Here is a 19,165-nt window from a genome sequence, read left to right on the forward strand (position 1 = left end):
GGCAAATAACTCAATCTTTCAGTGGGAAAGAGAATCTATTACAGAATCCAACTTTTCAGGAAAACACAGTTTCCTTTTTCCTACCACATCTATAAAGACTACCAACCATTTCTCTCCCACAAAGTACTGGCCACTTGCTGTTGCAAGTAAGTTTCCAATAGGATCTCAAAGTGCTTGTCCCTATGTGAAAAATGCTTCACCCTCAGTTTGCTTTGAAAACCTAAGGGAGTATACCCAAGACTGTTAAAAGCAAATTAAGCTGAATGTATTTTGAGCCTTGAAGCAGCCTATTATCTCAATTCAGCCTTCAGGCATTAACATTCCAATTCTAGGTGCAATCACAGAATGGCATTTTCCATTTCACAGATTCACAGAGTATTTTGAGTTGCAAGGGACACACAAGGATCACGGAGTCCAACTCTTAAATGAATGACCCACTCAAAGACTGAATCCACAGCCTTGGTGTTATTAGCATCATGCTCTAACCAACTGACTTTTCAAGGGACTCCTACTGTATTTGGGACTTCAGTGAGATCCGAGTGATCTGAATAAGAATTACTGTAGAGGAGGCTGCTTTCTGTAAGACCTTCACCTACTGCAGAATTTGGAAGAAACAAAGCCAGAAGACCAGAACAATTCTGGTTCGACTCCATTAGCACTCAAACCAGAAAGCAAAACCACTGGGAGTCGCACCTTAAATACCCTCACAGGAAAAATTAGTTCAGGAAGACAGAAATTTTCAAATACAGCAGAAAATTGATATTAACTATTAACTCCAATCACAGTGGGTATTGTATACCTCAAGGAGAATAAAACCCACCAAGTATTTATGAGCACTGTGCACTGTGTTGACAGTGGTAAATAATCCTTCACTTTACTTGAAGTTCAAGACAGTGCAACAAATAAGATAGGTGGCAACATACATAAAATATTGAACAGCAACTCACAGCAAGTCAGATAACTCCTGCATGTGATGCCAGCCCTAACAGAGGAAGTTGACAAAGATTCTACATCCCACATATAACTAAAGCTGACTGAGGGAAGACTGCATAACCAAGTCTTATTTAGCATTTTCTAGCTTTGATATTTCCTACTTTTGTAATGCTAATCAGTAGAATTAGATTATTTTCAAATAAGTTACGAATGTGGTTGTGCAAACTTCTATTTATTACCACCCCACGCACAAGCAAGTTTTTGCAAGCGAGTATATACAGCATGCAAGCAGAGATAAGGTTTATGAAAAGCCACAAAAGTATGACACACACCACTAAGTATTTGCAGATACAAACAGCAATAAAATTCTGCACCAGGACTGAAGAGGAAGTAAAGACTGAACTAAAATGTGCTTGCTTATTAAGAAATGAATCATGAAATTACATCGTTATTAAGCTTGTGACAATAAGCCCACCCATTCTGCAATGACAAAGTGATTAAAAAAAAACACTATAAAAAGCATCACTCAACTGGGTTTATGAGAACCTGGGAATATAATTATAGAAGACACCATGCTAGGAATGCTAAAGCATAACAGGATAGGTTATTCTTTTTTACAGTGTGGGAGGTGAGACTCTGGAGCAGGCTCTCCAGAGAAGCTATGGGTGTTCCCTCCCTCTAAGTGCTCAAGGCCACGTTGGATGGGGCTCTAAGCAATCTAGTTCACTGGAAATGTCCCTGACCACGGCAGGGGACTGGACTAGGTGATCTTCAAGGTCTCTTCAAACCCAAAACATTCTATGATTCTACAGGTGAACAATTTTGAGGGGTAGAAAATACAGCAGTGAAGACTAGATAATTGTCTCTTTGCCTAGACTAGATAAGTGCTCTTTGCGCTTTCTTTTACAGCCGTGTATATATATACATATATACACACATACACTGATGAATTAACCACCTACGCATTTTACCCAGAGTAAAAGATACCTGAAAGGTATTCATGTACCAAATAAGAACATCTTACTCAATTGTCTTGCTTCACTTAATGTATTTTAGAGCCTGCATTACCATAACATTTCCGAATAGCTGTGATAGTTGTGTCGGTACTAATTCCACATGGACAAAAATTTCACACACTGGTACACTGGTCAGGTGCATCAAGATCTTCTGAAGTATTTCTCTGAGTAAAAAGCTGGAGTAATGACCAGGGTAATACTTGACTCAAAGACAAACAAGTAACAAACAGGACATGCTATATACGAGAAACACCTCTACAACTGAAGACAGTAGCATGACAAACCCATCTTTCACTATTACTGTGGAGAGCAACAAAATTATCTTCCTTTATTCAACTTCAGAATACGATGGTTCATGAGTTAAACTGTGAAAATACTGGCTCCTAGGCAATGTGTAGTCAAGTTCGACATTTGATTGGGAAACTATTCTGCCCTATTAAGAGCCAGTAAAACACTAGTGGAATTTATTTTAAAATAGTAACATAATAGAGGGCTTTGGATAAGCTTGCTGCATCATTCAGGTCCTTTGCATGATATCAGGATATATATCCACAGTATGATGGCTTCAACTATAAAGAACCATTTAATCAGCATTATTTCTGGCAGAAATATAAACAAAATTGTTGTGTACAAAGATCTCATACCTTTTATACCTGCCTGAAACCATCCTGGACGAGTCCTAAAAGAAACACAAAGGAAAAATCAATTAGTATTTTTTCTTGTAGCTATACTGCCAAAATACCTTATCAATCCACAGAAAACTAAGTCTGCAGTGAAAGCAGTCCCATGCCACTGTACAAGTCAGTTTTGCATTATTTTGCTGTCAGGTGTACACAATACCAGGATGACTGTCACCATGTTAGTGCTTCTGAATATTACCCCAGAACCCTTAAGTGTCTGCCTCTAATTACATCATAAAACTGGATGCACTTACTCCATCCCCTGCATGCACAACACCTGAAGCACCTCACACCCTGCCACCAGTACATCTCCCGCACTAACTAGCATGGAAACACGTGTGCACTTTGACAGTTGTTCATGAACTTGTCCAAGAGCAGCAGAGCAAAACTCTTTCAACTCCTCAGCACCACTGCTGTCCTTCAAGATGGGAACAAAAACTGAAGCTGTCAAGAACAAAAATTAAGACATGTTTCAACTGGTAAACAAGGACTCAGATTCGACAGAGTAAGTCCATAAATATTTTTTTGGATGTTGTAAGAACATGATTCAAATATTTTCTTAGTCATAGCCAAAACACCCCCAGCAAATAACAAGTAAAAAGTCAGAAAAGAATATTTAAGGTGTTAAAGGACAATTGCCTTTACGAGAAAAAAAACAGGCAAAGTATGAAATGCTGTCTACTTACAACACTTCCTGTGAGCAAAGAAGTAAATGAGCTCTTAAAACAACATGCAAGAGAAATTCCATCCACTCTGAAAATTCTACAGAACATTACACTGCCTTCACTAATCAGCATACTAGTGACTTTGTAAGTAAATAAACAAGCTAAAAATTAGGACACAAAGAGTATTATTTTACTATAGAAAACAGAATTTTAAAAATATTTGTATTCTAGAAAAAACTTTATCTGAAAGTACATTTTATTTTAGGAAGCGTTTTCCATTTCTGACATATGTGCTACACCTTATCCCTAAGATAAGCAGAACAAATTCAAACAAGTTCATGGGAACTATTTAAAGAAACCCACAAATTTGGCAAAATTGCTGGTTTAACACTGATACTATTTTTATCACTGATGACAGTATCAGAAAATTAGTGATTCAAAGCTGTGAAACAGAAACCTAATTTTACCTCTAAAAGGGCAGAGAAACAATTTTAAATGTTACCAATGCTATTTTTAAATTTTACTTAAGGGTAGGTTATCTTTGAAAGGTCATGGAAGCAGGGGGAGGTTTCTGAGGACTAAAATGAAGTAAATGTCATTCCTTTCTTCAAGGATCATCCGGGGAACTACAGGACAGTCCTTAGCTCAGTCCCTGAGTAGGAAGTGAAACAAATCCTCAAGGACAGGAAGGTGAAATCAGCATGGATATATGAAGGGGAAACCATGCCTGACCTGAGAGCCTTCTATGATGAGAGGACTTGGTGAATGAAGGCAAAGCAGATGATGCTTATCTAGATATTAGCACAGCTTTCAACACCTTCCCACACAACATATGGATATGAAAATAGAGGCCAGATAAGCAGACCATGAGATGCAGTGATTACCAGGTCCAAAGGGTTATCAGCAGCAGCATTAATTCCAGCTGGATGCCAGCCACTTTGCAGGGACTGATAGAGGGGCCACTACTGTTTAATGGCTTATTTAGTGACCTGAATTATGAGACGAAGTACAGCCTCAGCAAGTTGGCACACTACAAACAACATGGATGAGAGGTTAACAACACATCAGGCGGCTGTCTTGCCATCTGGAGGAACACAGGCTGGAAAAAGAGACACCATGAAGTCCAAAAAAAAGGAAAATGCGAAGTCCTGACCCTGAGCCTGGGGATGAAAAATCCTAAGCAGGAGTACATGCTGTGGAAAGATGCTGTGCTTTTAGAATAGAACCTGGGTGTCCTGGTGGACATCAAGTCGAACATAGGTCATCTCTGTGCCTTTGCAGCCAAGGCCCATGGCTTCCTCAGGATGCACTGCCAGCAGGTTGAAGGATGGCATCCTGAGGAGAGCTGCAAAGACAGTGAAGGGACGAGAGGAGAACTCACACAAAGAGTTGCTGAGATCACTTGGCTTGTTCATCCTGGACAAAACTGAGGGGAAATTGCAGTTACAACTTCCTCATGAAGGGACGAGGACAGTCAGGCACTGATCTCTTCTCTGTCATGACCAGTGACAGGACCCAACAAAATGGCCTGAAGCTGTGTCAGCAGAAACTTAGTTTGGATATTACGAAAATGTTCTTCACATCTCAGGGTGGTTGGGCACTCGAACAGGCTCTGCAGGAAAGCAGTCACAGCACCAAACCTGACAGACCTCAAGAAGCATTTGGACAATACTCTCAGGCACTTGATGTGACTCTTGCAGTGTCCTGTTCAAGGACAGGAGTTGGACTCATGGGTCCCCTCCAACAAAGCATATTCTCTAATTCTCTTCTGCTCAGCCCTGGTGAGACCACAGCTGGCATGCTGGGTCCAGTTCTGGACTTCTCAGTATGAGAACAATGTACTAGAGAGACTCCAGCAAAGCTCCAGACCTTTAAAATGATTAAAGGTCTGGAGCATCTGACACACAAGAAGCTGAAAGTGCTGGAAACGTTCAGCCAGGAGAATAGGATGCTCAGGAGGTATCTTGCCAATGTGTACAAATTCCTGATAGGGTAAAGATGATGGAGACATATTTCTATCCCTCCCAATAATAAAAACCCAACTGGCTACAGTCCTGACCAATTTTCTACATGTATCCTGCTTTGTCTGCAAGACTTGGACCGGAGACTTTCCAAGATCCCTTCAAGGCCTAAAGATTTTTAGCTTTAAGACAGTCAACAATGACTGATAAAGTGAATTGTCTACGAGGTGCCTGAAGAGATTTGAATTGCTTCATCTAATACATTAGCATGTTCCCTGTATCTGAGAACTGAAACGCCACATCAGTAACATCAGACACAGCTCCTGGTGGTGATGGTCTCAGAAACATCCCAGCTGCCCCACTGGCTATGGGCAAGCCATTGAATTGCCTTTTTCAGCTTGCATAGAGAGTTACACTGGGTCTAAATTTTGCCTAACTGCCTGCAGATACAATAAAGTAGGAAGGCTGGGCCTTAATCTTCCCCAGTTCTTATTTTTTTAACAGCTTCTTTTTTTCAGGAAAATGCTTCCTGGTGAACATAAGCCTCGGTTTGCAGGGAAAGACAGAATTCAGGAGAAAGAGAGAAATTGCACCTGAGACTGCAGTCTGGTGAAGCACACATACCTTTGTACAAAGAAATCTTGAGATGATTGTTTTGTACCGCAGACACTAAAAGGATGCACTGAATGCACTGTATACCCCCATATTTTCTAAAACATGTTCATATACTAAATGCAAATAAAGCTGTAAAGCAATTACATAGACTTGTATGTTTAATTCAACTGAACACTTTTTAAAGTTTGGCACTACTATTCGGAAAAGTCAGCACTTCAGAAAAAGCTGGGAAAGCAAACAAATGCTCAGAGACAAAGTGCATAGCAAATACTCTCATTTGCTACAAATGACAGCTGTTAAAACAAACAAACAAAAAAACCTTGACTCAATTAACAAGTCCTTTGGAACAGATGTTTCTACAGTAAGTATTAGTGGTTTTTATTGCTGTAGATGAAACTAACTATGAACAAAAAGTTAAAAATGCACATCTGATGCACAAAAAAAAATCCCTCTGAACACCAAATTAATACTGCAGATTTGGTAAATTATGATTTTTATTACTTTGAAATCTTTAATGTAAAAGCAAACCAATCATTCTTTGAAGTGATGATGAAAGCACTAGGAAAATGTATTTACCTCTGTTCTCATCTTATGAAACTTATGTTGTACGAGTCCAAAAGTCTCTGGCAACATGAAAATAAGTAGTCACTCTGTAAATAGCATTACGTATCTATAAATCAAAAAATAACGTAAGATTTCAAACTACTCAGAGATCTTAAAATGAGGCAAGCATCTGTAATTTAAGATTTTGTCTCCTCCACTTTCGGAGACCTGAAGGTTGGCAGAAAATCAAGGGAAGGAGAAAAGGAGGGACATACCTGTTCCGACAAAGTTAACCTAAAAGCAGATAACTATTCTTGTACATAAGTACTAATTTACGAAGCTGGCTTATATTCCTTAATATTTTTGAACTTTGATTTTTAACACACATTTAAAATACCTAATCTTTACTATAGAAGTGAATGATTTGTCATGAGCAACAAAGTGATCTGCTCATTTGAATGTCTCCCTCTAAAACTGGAATTCTTTTTATAATTTGTGGAAATCCTGAATGGAAAAACAGCAAGTGAAGAAGCAATCCATAACAATGCTAATGGTTTCTTACATACTGGTGAAAAAATACTGCTGCCAAAGACATCTACCAACATCAGTTCTTTGTCCAAGGTTGAAATCAAACACTCACTTCAATGCAGTATTCCAAACACAGCCTTAAAATTACTTTTACTTTTTGCACATGATCTCAGGCAGCTAGCATTACCTTTTAACATTATATACTTCACTAATAAACCAAATAATTAATGAACACTCTGCAAACTACTGCAGAGTGACATACATCAGCAGAGCTCCAGAAATTGGTCATGTTCTCTTTTTGTTTTGTCTACAAAACTGATTGTGTGGATGGTATTAATGCAGGACAGGGTGTGATCTACATGAAAAAAAACAAGGAAAAAGAAAACATTTCTCTCATTCCACATGACCTCCTTCATCTGATTCACTGCACAGAGTAACACACAGACATGCACCTGCTGCACAAGAGAATATGTAAGGACAGAAAAGGCAGCTGAAACCATTTCAATTAATGAAACCATTTACTGCCAATTAAATCTCTGTCAAACTAGGATGCAAGGAACTCGGCTAACTCTCCTCTTTGCTCCTGGCTCATCTTGGTATTTCATCTGGCCAATAGAGATTTTATATAAACAAGCTGGTCATTGGGTTTTAAATAAATAGAATTGTCTGTGTTTACAAGTGTCTGACAAAGTTTTCCAGATGTTAAACCAACTCTACTATTACAAATTTGCTAGTTAAAATGCCCTAACAAACATTGTTTTTAAACAAGTACAGACTCTGGAATCAGCTGGACTATGTAAAAGGTTCACTGGAATCCCTTGAAACACTACTTAAAAGTTTTGCAAACAATTAAAGCAAATCCCCTGGATCAAATCAGGCTGTTAGGGCTCACTAGTATATATACTGACAAGAAGAATATCCACACTGTTTTGAAATAGAACTATACACTAGTGCAAATTATTATTATATAATTCTATTCCTGCAATATGCAAGGTTAAATTTTGACTGAAATTAGGCTATCAAAGCAATTTTCTTTTCATATATAATACAGATATGGGTTTCCTAAAATTTTCTTGCACATTCTTCCTGCATGGAAGAAGGAGGTCTACTGCAGGGGTTTCTTGGCTTTTTACATACCAAGGTAGATTCTATCTCCAGCCAGCAAACCAAGTTAACTCCTGTACCTTAAATCACATCTTGATTAACTACAGCTACTTCTCACATTCTCAAATCTCTGCATTGAGATTTTTTTTGAAATGGCAGTTACATATCTTCTGCAATACAGACAAGGTTTCATTGAGCTCCTAAGTAGGATAACACCTAAATGCTAAAACAACCAAAAGGCAATCTGACCCTAACACAAACCAGGAATGACTGCAGATGTGAAAAACAGCAAAAAGACAGATGAAATACCTTTCTTCTCCTCCCATCAAAATTTCCCCAAATCAATTTTCCCTCAAGAGTCAAGAGATACCATTTACCTTCCATTCCTGAATCACAGAATCAAAGAATTAGTTGAGTTGGAAAGGACCCATCAGAATCCTCGAGTCCGATTCCTGTCCTAAACAGAATATCCCAAGGATCACACTGTGTGACTGAGAGTGCTGTCCAAACACTTCCTGAACTCTGTCAGGCTTGGTGCTGTGATCAATGCCCTGGGGAGCCTGTTCCAGTGCCCAACCACCCTCTGGGTGAAGAGTTTTTTCCTGATATCCAACCTAAACCTCTCCTGACTCAGCTTTATGCCATTTCCTCAGGTCCTGTCACTGTTCACAAGAGTGAAGAGACCAGTACCTGCCCCTCCTCCTCCCCTTGTGAGGAGGAAGACCACAACGAGGCCTCCCTTCAGTCTCCCCTTCTCCAGGCTGAACAGATCAAGTGACCTCGGCTGCTCCTGCTACGACTCCCACTCCATACCCCCAGTCATCCTTGTGCCTCTCCTCTCCATGCTCTCTAACAGCTTTTTTAAAATGTCTTTTACACACAGTGGCACCCAAAATTGCACACAGGACTCAAGGTGAGGCCACCCCAGTGCAGGACAGAGGGGACAATCTCCTCCCTTGCCTGGTTGGTGATGCTGTGCCTGATGCCCCCCAGGCAGGGCTGGCCCTCCTGGCTGCCAGGGCACTGCTGGCTCATGTTCAACTTGCTATTGACCAGAACCTCCAGGTCTCTGCTGCTCTCCAGTCTATGCACACAACCAGGACTGCCCCATTCCAGGGGCAGGGTTTGGCACCTGCCCCTGTTAAATTTCATACAGTTGTGATTTCCCAATTCTCTAATTTGTCATGGTCTATCTACAGGGCCTCTCTGCCCATGAGGGAGTTGACAGTTCCTCTCAATTGTGTAACTCCTTTGAAAATATCTAGAGATGTTTTTCATAGAAATGCAACACAACTTTGTGCACCTTATTTTTTACAGCGTCATCTACTATCTTTAATTCATATGTAATAACAGATCTTTAAACAAGAACCAAACAGATGAGCTAAAATGCCTGGGTTCAAGTGATAGATATAATCCCTGCAAAACCAAGGGAGTTATGACTTATCTGCCTGTTTACACAGAGCCAGGGGGCTATGAAGAAACACTGCAAGAACACCTAGGGAATCAATCAGGTTCCTAACAGAAAGGTAAGTATCCTCAATTTGCACCTATGAAGAAATCTATTAAGGACATAAGGTGAGAAAAAATAATTTAAGAAATACCTGCAGGTAACAAAAGTAACTCCCAGGTAAGTCAAGCATCTTCCAGAAGAAACCAGCTATCAGAAATACGGAAACCAGAAACATACATTTAAACAAATTAACAGGGCTTTCCTTATATTCATTATTCTCCATTTCTATACTCAAGCAATATTCACCACTGAAGGGTCAGAACAAGAGTTTAGGACAAACAGTTATGCACTCAGAACAAAAGCTGTGAAAGAGTTGATTAGATCAGGCTGAAAAAACCTGACTTGATCTCAGGTGGCTCACAGAAAAAGCAGAGCAGGAAAAATTACCAGAAAGACAATGTGGTATCCCTAAGAAATAGGAATCTGTAGGCTCCCCTCAGACAAAAGTATTTGAAATCACACAAGGGCTGACCTACAACTCAAAGCAGTGTTTTCAGAGCAGGAAACCTAGGTCTGTGTTGCATACCCCAGTGTGTTGATTAAAGGTATGCAGTTGTTTCTGAGCTAGCAAAGAGTAGTAATGATGTCCTTGCAGCACTACACAGGCAGCCAAAACTGGTGCTGTGATTGATGTTTGTACTATTGAAGAGGAGTGGTTCCTGGTACATAATTCCTCAAACAGTCCTCAGGTATGACATAAGAGAGCATTAGGTAGCATGAACCAACCAAAACCATGCCAGAAAACTTTGCTAATAATTAAGCCACAGGCTCTATCAACAGTGCAGCAGTTGAGCTCACACCCAGGTCTTGCACTTTTTAACAGTGCAAACATAGTCAGACTGTCTCCACCAAACAACTATGAATTAGACTCCTCCTCCCTCCTGAGCCATCACATTAATTACACTAGACTGCAAGGATGTAGAGATGGAGCAGCAGGCTATCCTGCCCCAGCCATCCTCCCACCACCATGGAACTGGTGGTGGGAACTGGAACCTTCCAAATACACCAGCACATCTGAGTAACTACTGCTATAGTATCTCTAACTATTGATAACATAAATGTATGATCCATGCTACAAAAGGTCTGACCACTACTGCTGTGTGTATTTGTGCAGAGTATACATTTCAGCTCATCTTTCAGCAGCACACCAAGCAAGCTGTCTCCCCTCTCCACCTTCAGCAGGGATCCTCTTGGTCCATGCTAGTTCTTGCAGAAAAGAACCTCCTCCCTCTGTACACAGCTAGCAAGTATTCATAACTGTTACCTAGGCTTCAGATTTGTTCCTGGTATGAAAGCAGTATTAATTCAAGTTCTCTCTCTAGAGCAGAAGCACAGGAAAGTGCAGGAATCAGGAGTATTTCCATACCTGTCAAAAGCTTTTAGTGTCAGTCAGGCTGTGCAATCTATTTGAACAAGCAGATACATCAGGAAGATACCCTTTTTCAATAAATTTGTATGTGCTCAATGACTCTTCTCGACAATGAAACCTCAGCTACCGTTTATCATGATACTGTCAGGATCACTTTTCTTGTTTCCCCACCAAAAAAAACCCAACAACCAACCAACCAACCAACACAAACAAAAAAAGCCCCCCACACCCAAAAAAACCTAACAAAGAAAAAATAATGAAAAACAAATAAATAAAACCCCACACACAAACAAACAAAACCCCCAAACAAAAAAACAAAATAAACAAAAAAACAAGACACCAAAAAAACCTGGGAGGGAATACCCACTAACCCAACTGACTTAAAAAGCTAGTCCAAAACAAAAAACATGGGGGGGGGGGGGGGGGGGGGAGGAAGAAATTCCTTTACATGAGGCCACTTTAGGCTGCTCAAAACATTAGTTGGGAATGTCAGAAACTGCTTCCTATTCCTTATATCCATATAAAGGTTCCAAAAAAGGCTACAGACCAGTGCAACAGCAGCTAGTGCTGCTGCAATTCTGGAGCACAGCTACATGGACTCCACAGTGAAAGAAACAAACAGGGCAACAATAAACCAAATATCTTTTCATACAGACTAAGTACATAGCAGAAACAACTGAAGACAGGAAAAAATTAAAGTAAACAAAACCCCCAAAGAATGAAATCTTAGCAGAAGAACCACAACCAAACTTAAGCAGAAAAAATCATAACTTACACACTTTGCTTCACACATGCTGCTCATAAGAATCTAGAAAGTACCAGAGGAGCAGGCTATGCTGAAAAACCCTGTAGATGCCTAGGAACAACTGTGAATCTAAAGTAAGAACAGGAAGCCTTACAATGCCTTGCCTTCACAGATACAGGTTTGATTCAGCTTTAGTTTTCATGTAGGTCCTGTGACAAACAGTTGTGCACACACACAGAGGTCCACAAAATCAAAGATTCAATTTTAAGAGATTAATGGGTACATTTAATTCTATTTACTTGAATTTACTTTAATTCTATTTACTTGGGAGCGAAAGCCATTCATCAAACAAAGTTTTAAGCTTAAGCCACTTATCTACTAAATTAAACTTTAGTGAGCACAGATGTTAAAAATGTTAATAATTCTGTATTTCTTTCCAACAAAATCAAAGTTTGCCATCAAAGGCAATCAAATTCATACTGACAGTCATTAAGCACTGAAAACTAATAATGCCTTCCACAAAAAAACTGAAAGATCTTTCTTGGTTAGTTGTCAGGAAGACAAATCTTGATAGTCATTACCAGTATTTTCCTCCAAGAGCAGAAGTCAGGCACCTCAAAGTAGGGATGGCCAAGCTGCATCCTCAAGGCTACATGTTGCTTAGCCAAGCAACTTTATTTGACTCATAGGCAATTTACAGCCACCCTCTTTCCCTTTGGTCTCACATTAGTAACTACTAGCTCTCAGCTCCTGATTTCTTAGGGGCAAAAAGAACCAGGATTTCACTTGAAAGCACGTTCCAAAAGCAGCAGTATTGGATAGTGCACATGCAGTACAGCTGAATCAGTTTTGCAAGTGCAGATCCTTTTGCACAGTAAAACCCACTGAAAATGCATGGATCAGCAGCACTGTACCAACAGACACACATTATATACTAAATTTGCTCACATGGCAGGAGAGAAGGAAGATTTTGGCAGTGAAAACCTATGTTGCGACAACATCTGACATTGCCCATTCTGATGAGAAATTCAGACTCCACTGTTTTAAAATCTTTTGTTCTATTAAAACACAAATCCATACAATGTAACTAAAAACTAGCAATCTCACTTTTATCAAAACAAATCCTTGAGCGTAGTTAAAGCCTCCAGTTATACCAGACAAGAACACCGTGCAACATTATTACTCAAATTCACAAGTTACCTTGAAGATTAATTAAAAACTTACTACACGGAGTGAAGTTTTTCCAACCTGCAACAATACATACAGAAAAAAGCAATTAAAGCAAATCAAGACTGCAAAGTCAACCAATTCAGAACAGGTCAGAATGTCCTAGACCTATGCCACTTTCATTCAAACTCATGATACTGCCCTTCCTAACATAATGATGTATTTTTCCACAATATCTCTTAAGTGGAACACAAAGAACAGTACTCAGTGAGTAATGTTCAATATTTTGTACTTGCTAACTTTTCACAAAGTGGACACGTGCCTTAATTACTTAGTTATTAACATACTCAATAGCCCCATTTTGCTAGAAATTACCTGAGTGATGGCCTGATCACGTGTGACCATGAAAACATGAAACTCCTGTGTTTCCTTGTTTTCCTTACACAGATCACAAAAATCATCTGGGTCTCCCAAGCTGTGGGAGCCATGGCAGATGGTAACTGAAGCACCTGGTTCATGTCATGACTTGCACAGGGCAGCAAATTCCCTCCTACTAATGTCACTGTAAAAACACTGCACACACACAAAACTGACTTAAGGTGCAAGTGCATTTTAAAAATTAGTGATCTTTTAATACTTAACACTGAATTTGAATACTTTTAAATTAATATTTATGCAAACACTTTTAGACATATAGTCAGATGTCCTCATGAGTTTTCTACTGCAGTCACTATTATTGCTTAAGTGCTTTGTGGATACTCATGACTGTTTTCATATCATTTCTGTGAAGTGCATCACACTCCACCTGCAAATAAAAAACCCAAGATTAATATTAATCTGGTAGTTAACCCTCAAATATTAGAGTCTCATAACCTGATTTGGCAGACTTACTTATGACTTCCAAACTCAAATACATGTCACCATAATTAATGTATTTCTGTACTTTAATCACACTTAATTCCTTACTTTTAAAAACCATACCAATGTTTTAATCATGTTATTATGCAAAATAATTCCTGGCCTAACATCTCAAAAATGTAGCGCTGAAAAAAACCTTGTTTAATACATTTAGGCATGCCTAGTGTAGCACAACCATATTTTCTCTATGGATGGAAATTAACATCAAGCAACATCATGGCAGAATACTTATAAAAGATGAGTTACTACTCTTGAATACAGGCACACAGTTCTTTGCAAGATCTACATGAAACCCAGATGCTAGACACCTTTGAAAAGCCATGGTCATGTATAAATAGGCATGAATATTATTACCACATTGGATAATGAGAGTAACTGTAAAATTATGTTGTGTGACATTACATTGCTAAATGAAAAGCCAGAACAGGTAAAATAGTCAAGAAGTGCAACTTGAATTGACTGGCTTATTTGGCAGTATATTCTCAACACAAGATTCAAGTACAAAACTCTAGGGATGCTTCTGTCAAGCAGGTTTTCAGCTGTTCTGCTGAAAGGAGATGCTTGTAACAAATGCCCATACCTGCATTTCTCACAGTCTGACATAAAGCTGAGATAGAATTTTGTTCCTTACCTTTATTATTGCTTTCAGCAAAGCTCATAAGGTGCCTCTATTAAACATTAAATACTGAAATTCATCCTTGCTTCCAAAAATTTCGATGTGTTAGGCCACATTTAAAGAAAAGAATCATATTTAAGCAAACAGAACTGCACTTCTGTAGAAATATCTTTGGACCACATTCATTTTAGAAAGTGCCTGCAATGTTTTGGTGAAATGTTATTTTTTTTTTAGAACAAAAGGTTAAAAAAAATCAGATGTGATTTTCCTTCAAATTTCAAAGGCTTTTGAATTACTTACAACTGAATGCACAAGGCATAACTAAAGGGTTATGTTAATAAATCAAGTTTAGATTACTTCACCAGCCACCTAACCTATTCATACTGAAGTTACAACAATGAACCCAACTTACTGTGACAATTTCATAGTTTTACCATTAATGCTAATTACGTAGATATTTCATCCTATCCTCACCTCCAATCAGCAAGGATTCTTCCAAAGGTACTGGGTAATTTCTACACTAAATTGAACGTTTATCCAAGCATCCATCACGAGCTAACCTCTTGCAGAGAACAAAAACCTGCATTGCTGCTACAGAGAGGAGTGAGAGCAATTCAAGACAAGGCAATACTGCTGTGTATGGAAGTCAGTGCTCTGAGCTGAAAACTAGGGCAGTTTTGCCTTCCACTGTCTTGGATTAACAGCTCCACAGGAATTCAGTACTAGGATCAAGCTTTAGTCTGTCTGCTAACGCACATAATTTGTACTTACTGCAATAATATAATACAACTTACAGTCTAACAAGGTTAAGTGCTACAAATGAAATGACATTTTTTGTCTAACAAATCCATTCTGGTTTTGTGACTCCAATTCAGTGCGGATGTTTAACTGTCTAAAATGTATCTCACAAAGCTGTATATTGTATAAAATAATTTTGTAAGATTCCACGTCTTAATTTCTTGTTCATGTACATGCTAAGACCAATACAGGGAGAATAAGAAACATGCATTACAATTGCATACACAAAGCAAATTAATTGTTGGAACTAAATTATTGCTATTTCCAACTGAAGTGCAAGGTCTTGAATGAGGCCCTGAGCTTTGCAGCAATACACAATATAAAATTAGGTACAGCAAAGCAGTTGTCATAGCTTTAAAAAAAGAGTGATCCCATACTGGGATCTCAGACTTCGTAATGCTTGTGCAGCAAAATTCCCCTCCCAGCTTCATACCAGCACTACAAATACCAAGACAGGTAGCTAGCAAATAACTGCAGAGTGTCTTTGGCAACCAGACAGATGCAAAAGATATTGGTAACCATGATAGTGATGATCTTAAACTTCTTAACACAGAATTAAGAAATACACTAGACAAATTTTGTGTGACAAAAATAAAGATCAGCATTCCCTTTCTACAGTAAGATATTCTAAATCATTCTAGTATTTATAAATAATTACCTTTCAGTTGAAGGATTCAGAGTATTAGTTTCACAAAGGCTGAAGTTCAGTATCTAAGTGATTCAGAATTTCCTCTTTCCATGCCCACAGGCACAAAAATCAGTATCTCTCACTATAATTGATTCCTATTTCCATTTTACGTTACTAGCAAAAAATCATCCTGACATGTTTGGATCAAGTTTTCCAGAGAGAAGAAAGGATTCAGCTCATCCAGCAAGACCCTTTTTGTCCTCAGTGATGAGAAAAACACATCTAGAACTCAATAACCCCTGTCCTCATGAAAATGACAAAAGTAATTTTGAAGTTCTCAAACACCTTTTTGTCTCTTGATGCTTTTGTCAATACATATTTACTCAACTCCCTTATCTTAAATGTCAATTATTCACAGCTCATAATTTTTTTTGCAGTGCACTCATTCACTGCTTAGCACAACTAGCATTCACAGACACTACAACATCTGAAATAAAATGCAAAAAGAAATGAACCAAAGATAACATAAAACAAAGGATTTCAAACCCTTTCCAAGGTATTGAAAACGACACTTCTGTATTGTTATAGCATATCTACAAAAAACCAGCCAGTTGTAATTTGAAGATTTTAATGGATGGAGGACCTATACATGTATCTCTCACTGCAAGGCTTTATATCAGCCTTGACTTAATCTTCTCAGCTTTCCCCACTGGCTCTCCAATTTTCCAAGAACACCCATTGTTGCCATCTTGTACTTGTCTCTATTCTCCTACCTTCTATCTATCCACACACCATAAGGTGATAAATACATCACAACCTACTACCATGCTCAAATACCACTTTTGTAATGACAGACAGGTTATGTTAACCCTACTGTGACAGGATTACATGAAGAAGGGCACATATCTGGGACATATTTTAGAAGCCAGATGCAGAAACAACTGAATTCCAAGAGGCACATGACCATGGTATCAGCAAACCTGAATGCTTTCATACAAAGGTCTTGCATATGGTGGTTTTTGAAAGGGGTTTTTTGAGTATTAGCTAATAGTAACATCTTTTCCACATTCTGAAACTCAGAAAGTTTTCTAAAAGACTTAAAAATAAATCTACATTAAACAAATTGTATTTCCAGCCAAGTCCTGTGGGTTTTTTGATGCAAGCTTTCTGTATAGCACATAAATACTAACACCATTTTCAATTAAGACATGTTTCACTACTTTGAAAATATAATTTCTATCCACTTACAAGAAAGACATTGCTATCAAATAGTTATGCACTATTTTCAGTTTTGCCATCTCTCCTAAACAAGAGCTAGATTTCCATAATTACCAGACACTGAAGATTTCTAGTTAAAGTAGAAACTTTAACTTTTAAAGTAGCAGTTTTAACTATGCTTGTCCTTAGCATTATGGATTTTTTAGCTCATTAGTAAGAGTTCTAGGCTTACCACCCTCAGTGGTGGTAATGTGATATGGGGATGCATACACATCACTGGAGTAGCCCACAGTACCATAACTCACAACATCAGAACATCCAAATAGGATTTTAGTCCTACTAAGAACAGGAGGAAAATCGAGCAAGAGAGTCAGAGTCAGATATAACACTTGTGCCTGGGAGCGGATTTAATGTTGAGGTGAGGTGTGCCTATCCACACTATCTTTTTCTAAAGTTAAATAACAAATTCTTTGATTGTAACAGTTTTTCAGGGCTTATAACATTGCCAGACATACCATCTTCTATATTGCCAATATAAAATAATTCAGAAGATGATTTCAGTCAAATAGCTCTGCTTCAGGGAAAATACTCAAATCTGTTGTATTTTTAGATCTATTCTTAACAAATAGGGTATGTCTGTGCCTTGGATGAAGAACTTGAAATTCAGACAGTTTTGAAAAAATGTACATATTGCCTAAGAGAATGAAAATTGCAATCTCTGACAATATTAAAAGGGAACTGAAAAATCAGATTAAGGACTGGAAAGAAAATCTTATTCGGCAACGTATTTCCTCATCAAATATGAAGTCAATACCATTTTATTTACCATTTTTACAATAATTATATATTTACAAATTTCATTAAGTGATAATAAGAATGGACAAATGGGGGAAATAGCTGTAACTATAGAAATTTATTTATTCTGCTTAGTACATGGAAGTAAAATATATATTGGTCAATGGCAACTTAAAATTAGCTCTTACATCTACAACATAAGCTCTACTTTTAAAAAGAGTATTAGTCTTGGACAGAGTAGAATCAAAAGGAAATTAAGTCATCAAAGTCGAAATTAACACTACTGTCAAATTCTGTTCAAAATGGTCAAGTTCTAATTCTTCTAATAAAAAGTGAATTGACAGCCAGTAGTAAACTGATTAAGCCTTAGTAGCTACAACTTTCTAAGGTTCCATCTGTTCTGTACACGTGCCACCCTGGGCCTTTGCCAGATCCAAGACCTGGGACTCTCTTCTGTATTGTTGGTGACACAACACTGTTGCTGTGCTCTGTCAACAAAGAAGTAGTGCCTGCTGGAATAGAGGTGACAAACTTGGAAATGTACAATACAATTAATACAGATAGTTTGGTAAATAAAAACTTAGGTTGCTTGTCAAGAAGAATAGAAAATAGGGATGAAAAAAAGAGGGCATGGGAATATAGCTAAAGTATTATATAATACCACCAGGAGAAGCTAAAAATTAAAACTTTTGGAATATCTGCTGAAGAAGTGAAAACTGAGTGAACACTGTAAGAAACAGTCTTATAAACAACTCGGAAAAAAGCATAAAAACTTTCCAGCATGATGGCTCCTGACTAATCTGCAAAGACAACAGATTCAGTTATATGAGGCATACTCAGAGGAGACACTTGCTTTGAAGAAATATTTTTGTTGAAGTTCATCATGGAAAAGAATGGTAAGAGTATCATTTCAGAGCACTTTCTCTGGAGAACAGCCTATTTACAGCAAAAGCACTGTTACAATGTGAAAAAAAATTAATAAAATAATTTTAAACTATTACCTATCAGAATGAGGCATCTATTTACTCCTTGACTTTTGAAAAAACTACTGATGTTACTGAAAAAAGTAATAGCTGAATTACTTGAGATCAAATGGAGCTTCTCATTTAAAAGTGCCCTAGTACCACATGGTAACAAACATCATCCTCGAGAAGATTGTTAAAACACTGAACTATAGAGGAGTAAATTTTATATTTATACAGGATAAAGTGTTGCTAGGAAGTCTAGAACAATTAAGGAATAAGTAAGTAAATATGATACCATGTGGAAGAGTCACCAGGGTGTTTGCAGAAGAGTTGCACTTTGCAAATCTAATACAGATTTTTAAGTTATAAAATACGTCCAGGACAGAAATTT

At 38.1% G+C, this 19,165-nt stretch overlaps 1 protein-coding gene across 2 annotated transcripts in view; it reads right to left on the reverse strand.

Annotated features, from left to right (window-relative positions):
• PAWR (pro-apoptotic WT1 regulator) overlaps nt 1-19,165 on the reverse strand; it is a 73,434-nt gene that overhangs the window by 14,511 nt on the left and 39,758 nt on the right. For both annotated transcript variants that reach the window (XM_039704213.1, XM_039704212.1), the window contains exon 4: nt 2,594-2,628. In XM_039704213.1, the coding sequence (XP_039560147.1) occupies nt 2,594-2,628 (35 nt within the window). The remainder of the gene's footprint in view (nt 1-2,593; nt 2,629-19,165) is intronic.

The sequence above is a fragment of the Passer montanus genome, unplaced genomic scaffold (assembly GCF_014805655.1).
Source record: "Passer montanus isolate IOZ18808 unplaced genomic scaffold, ASM1480565v1 scaffold17, whole genome shotgun sequence".
Lineage (NCBI taxonomy): Eukaryota > Metazoa > Chordata > Aves > Passeriformes > Passeridae > Passer > Passer montanus.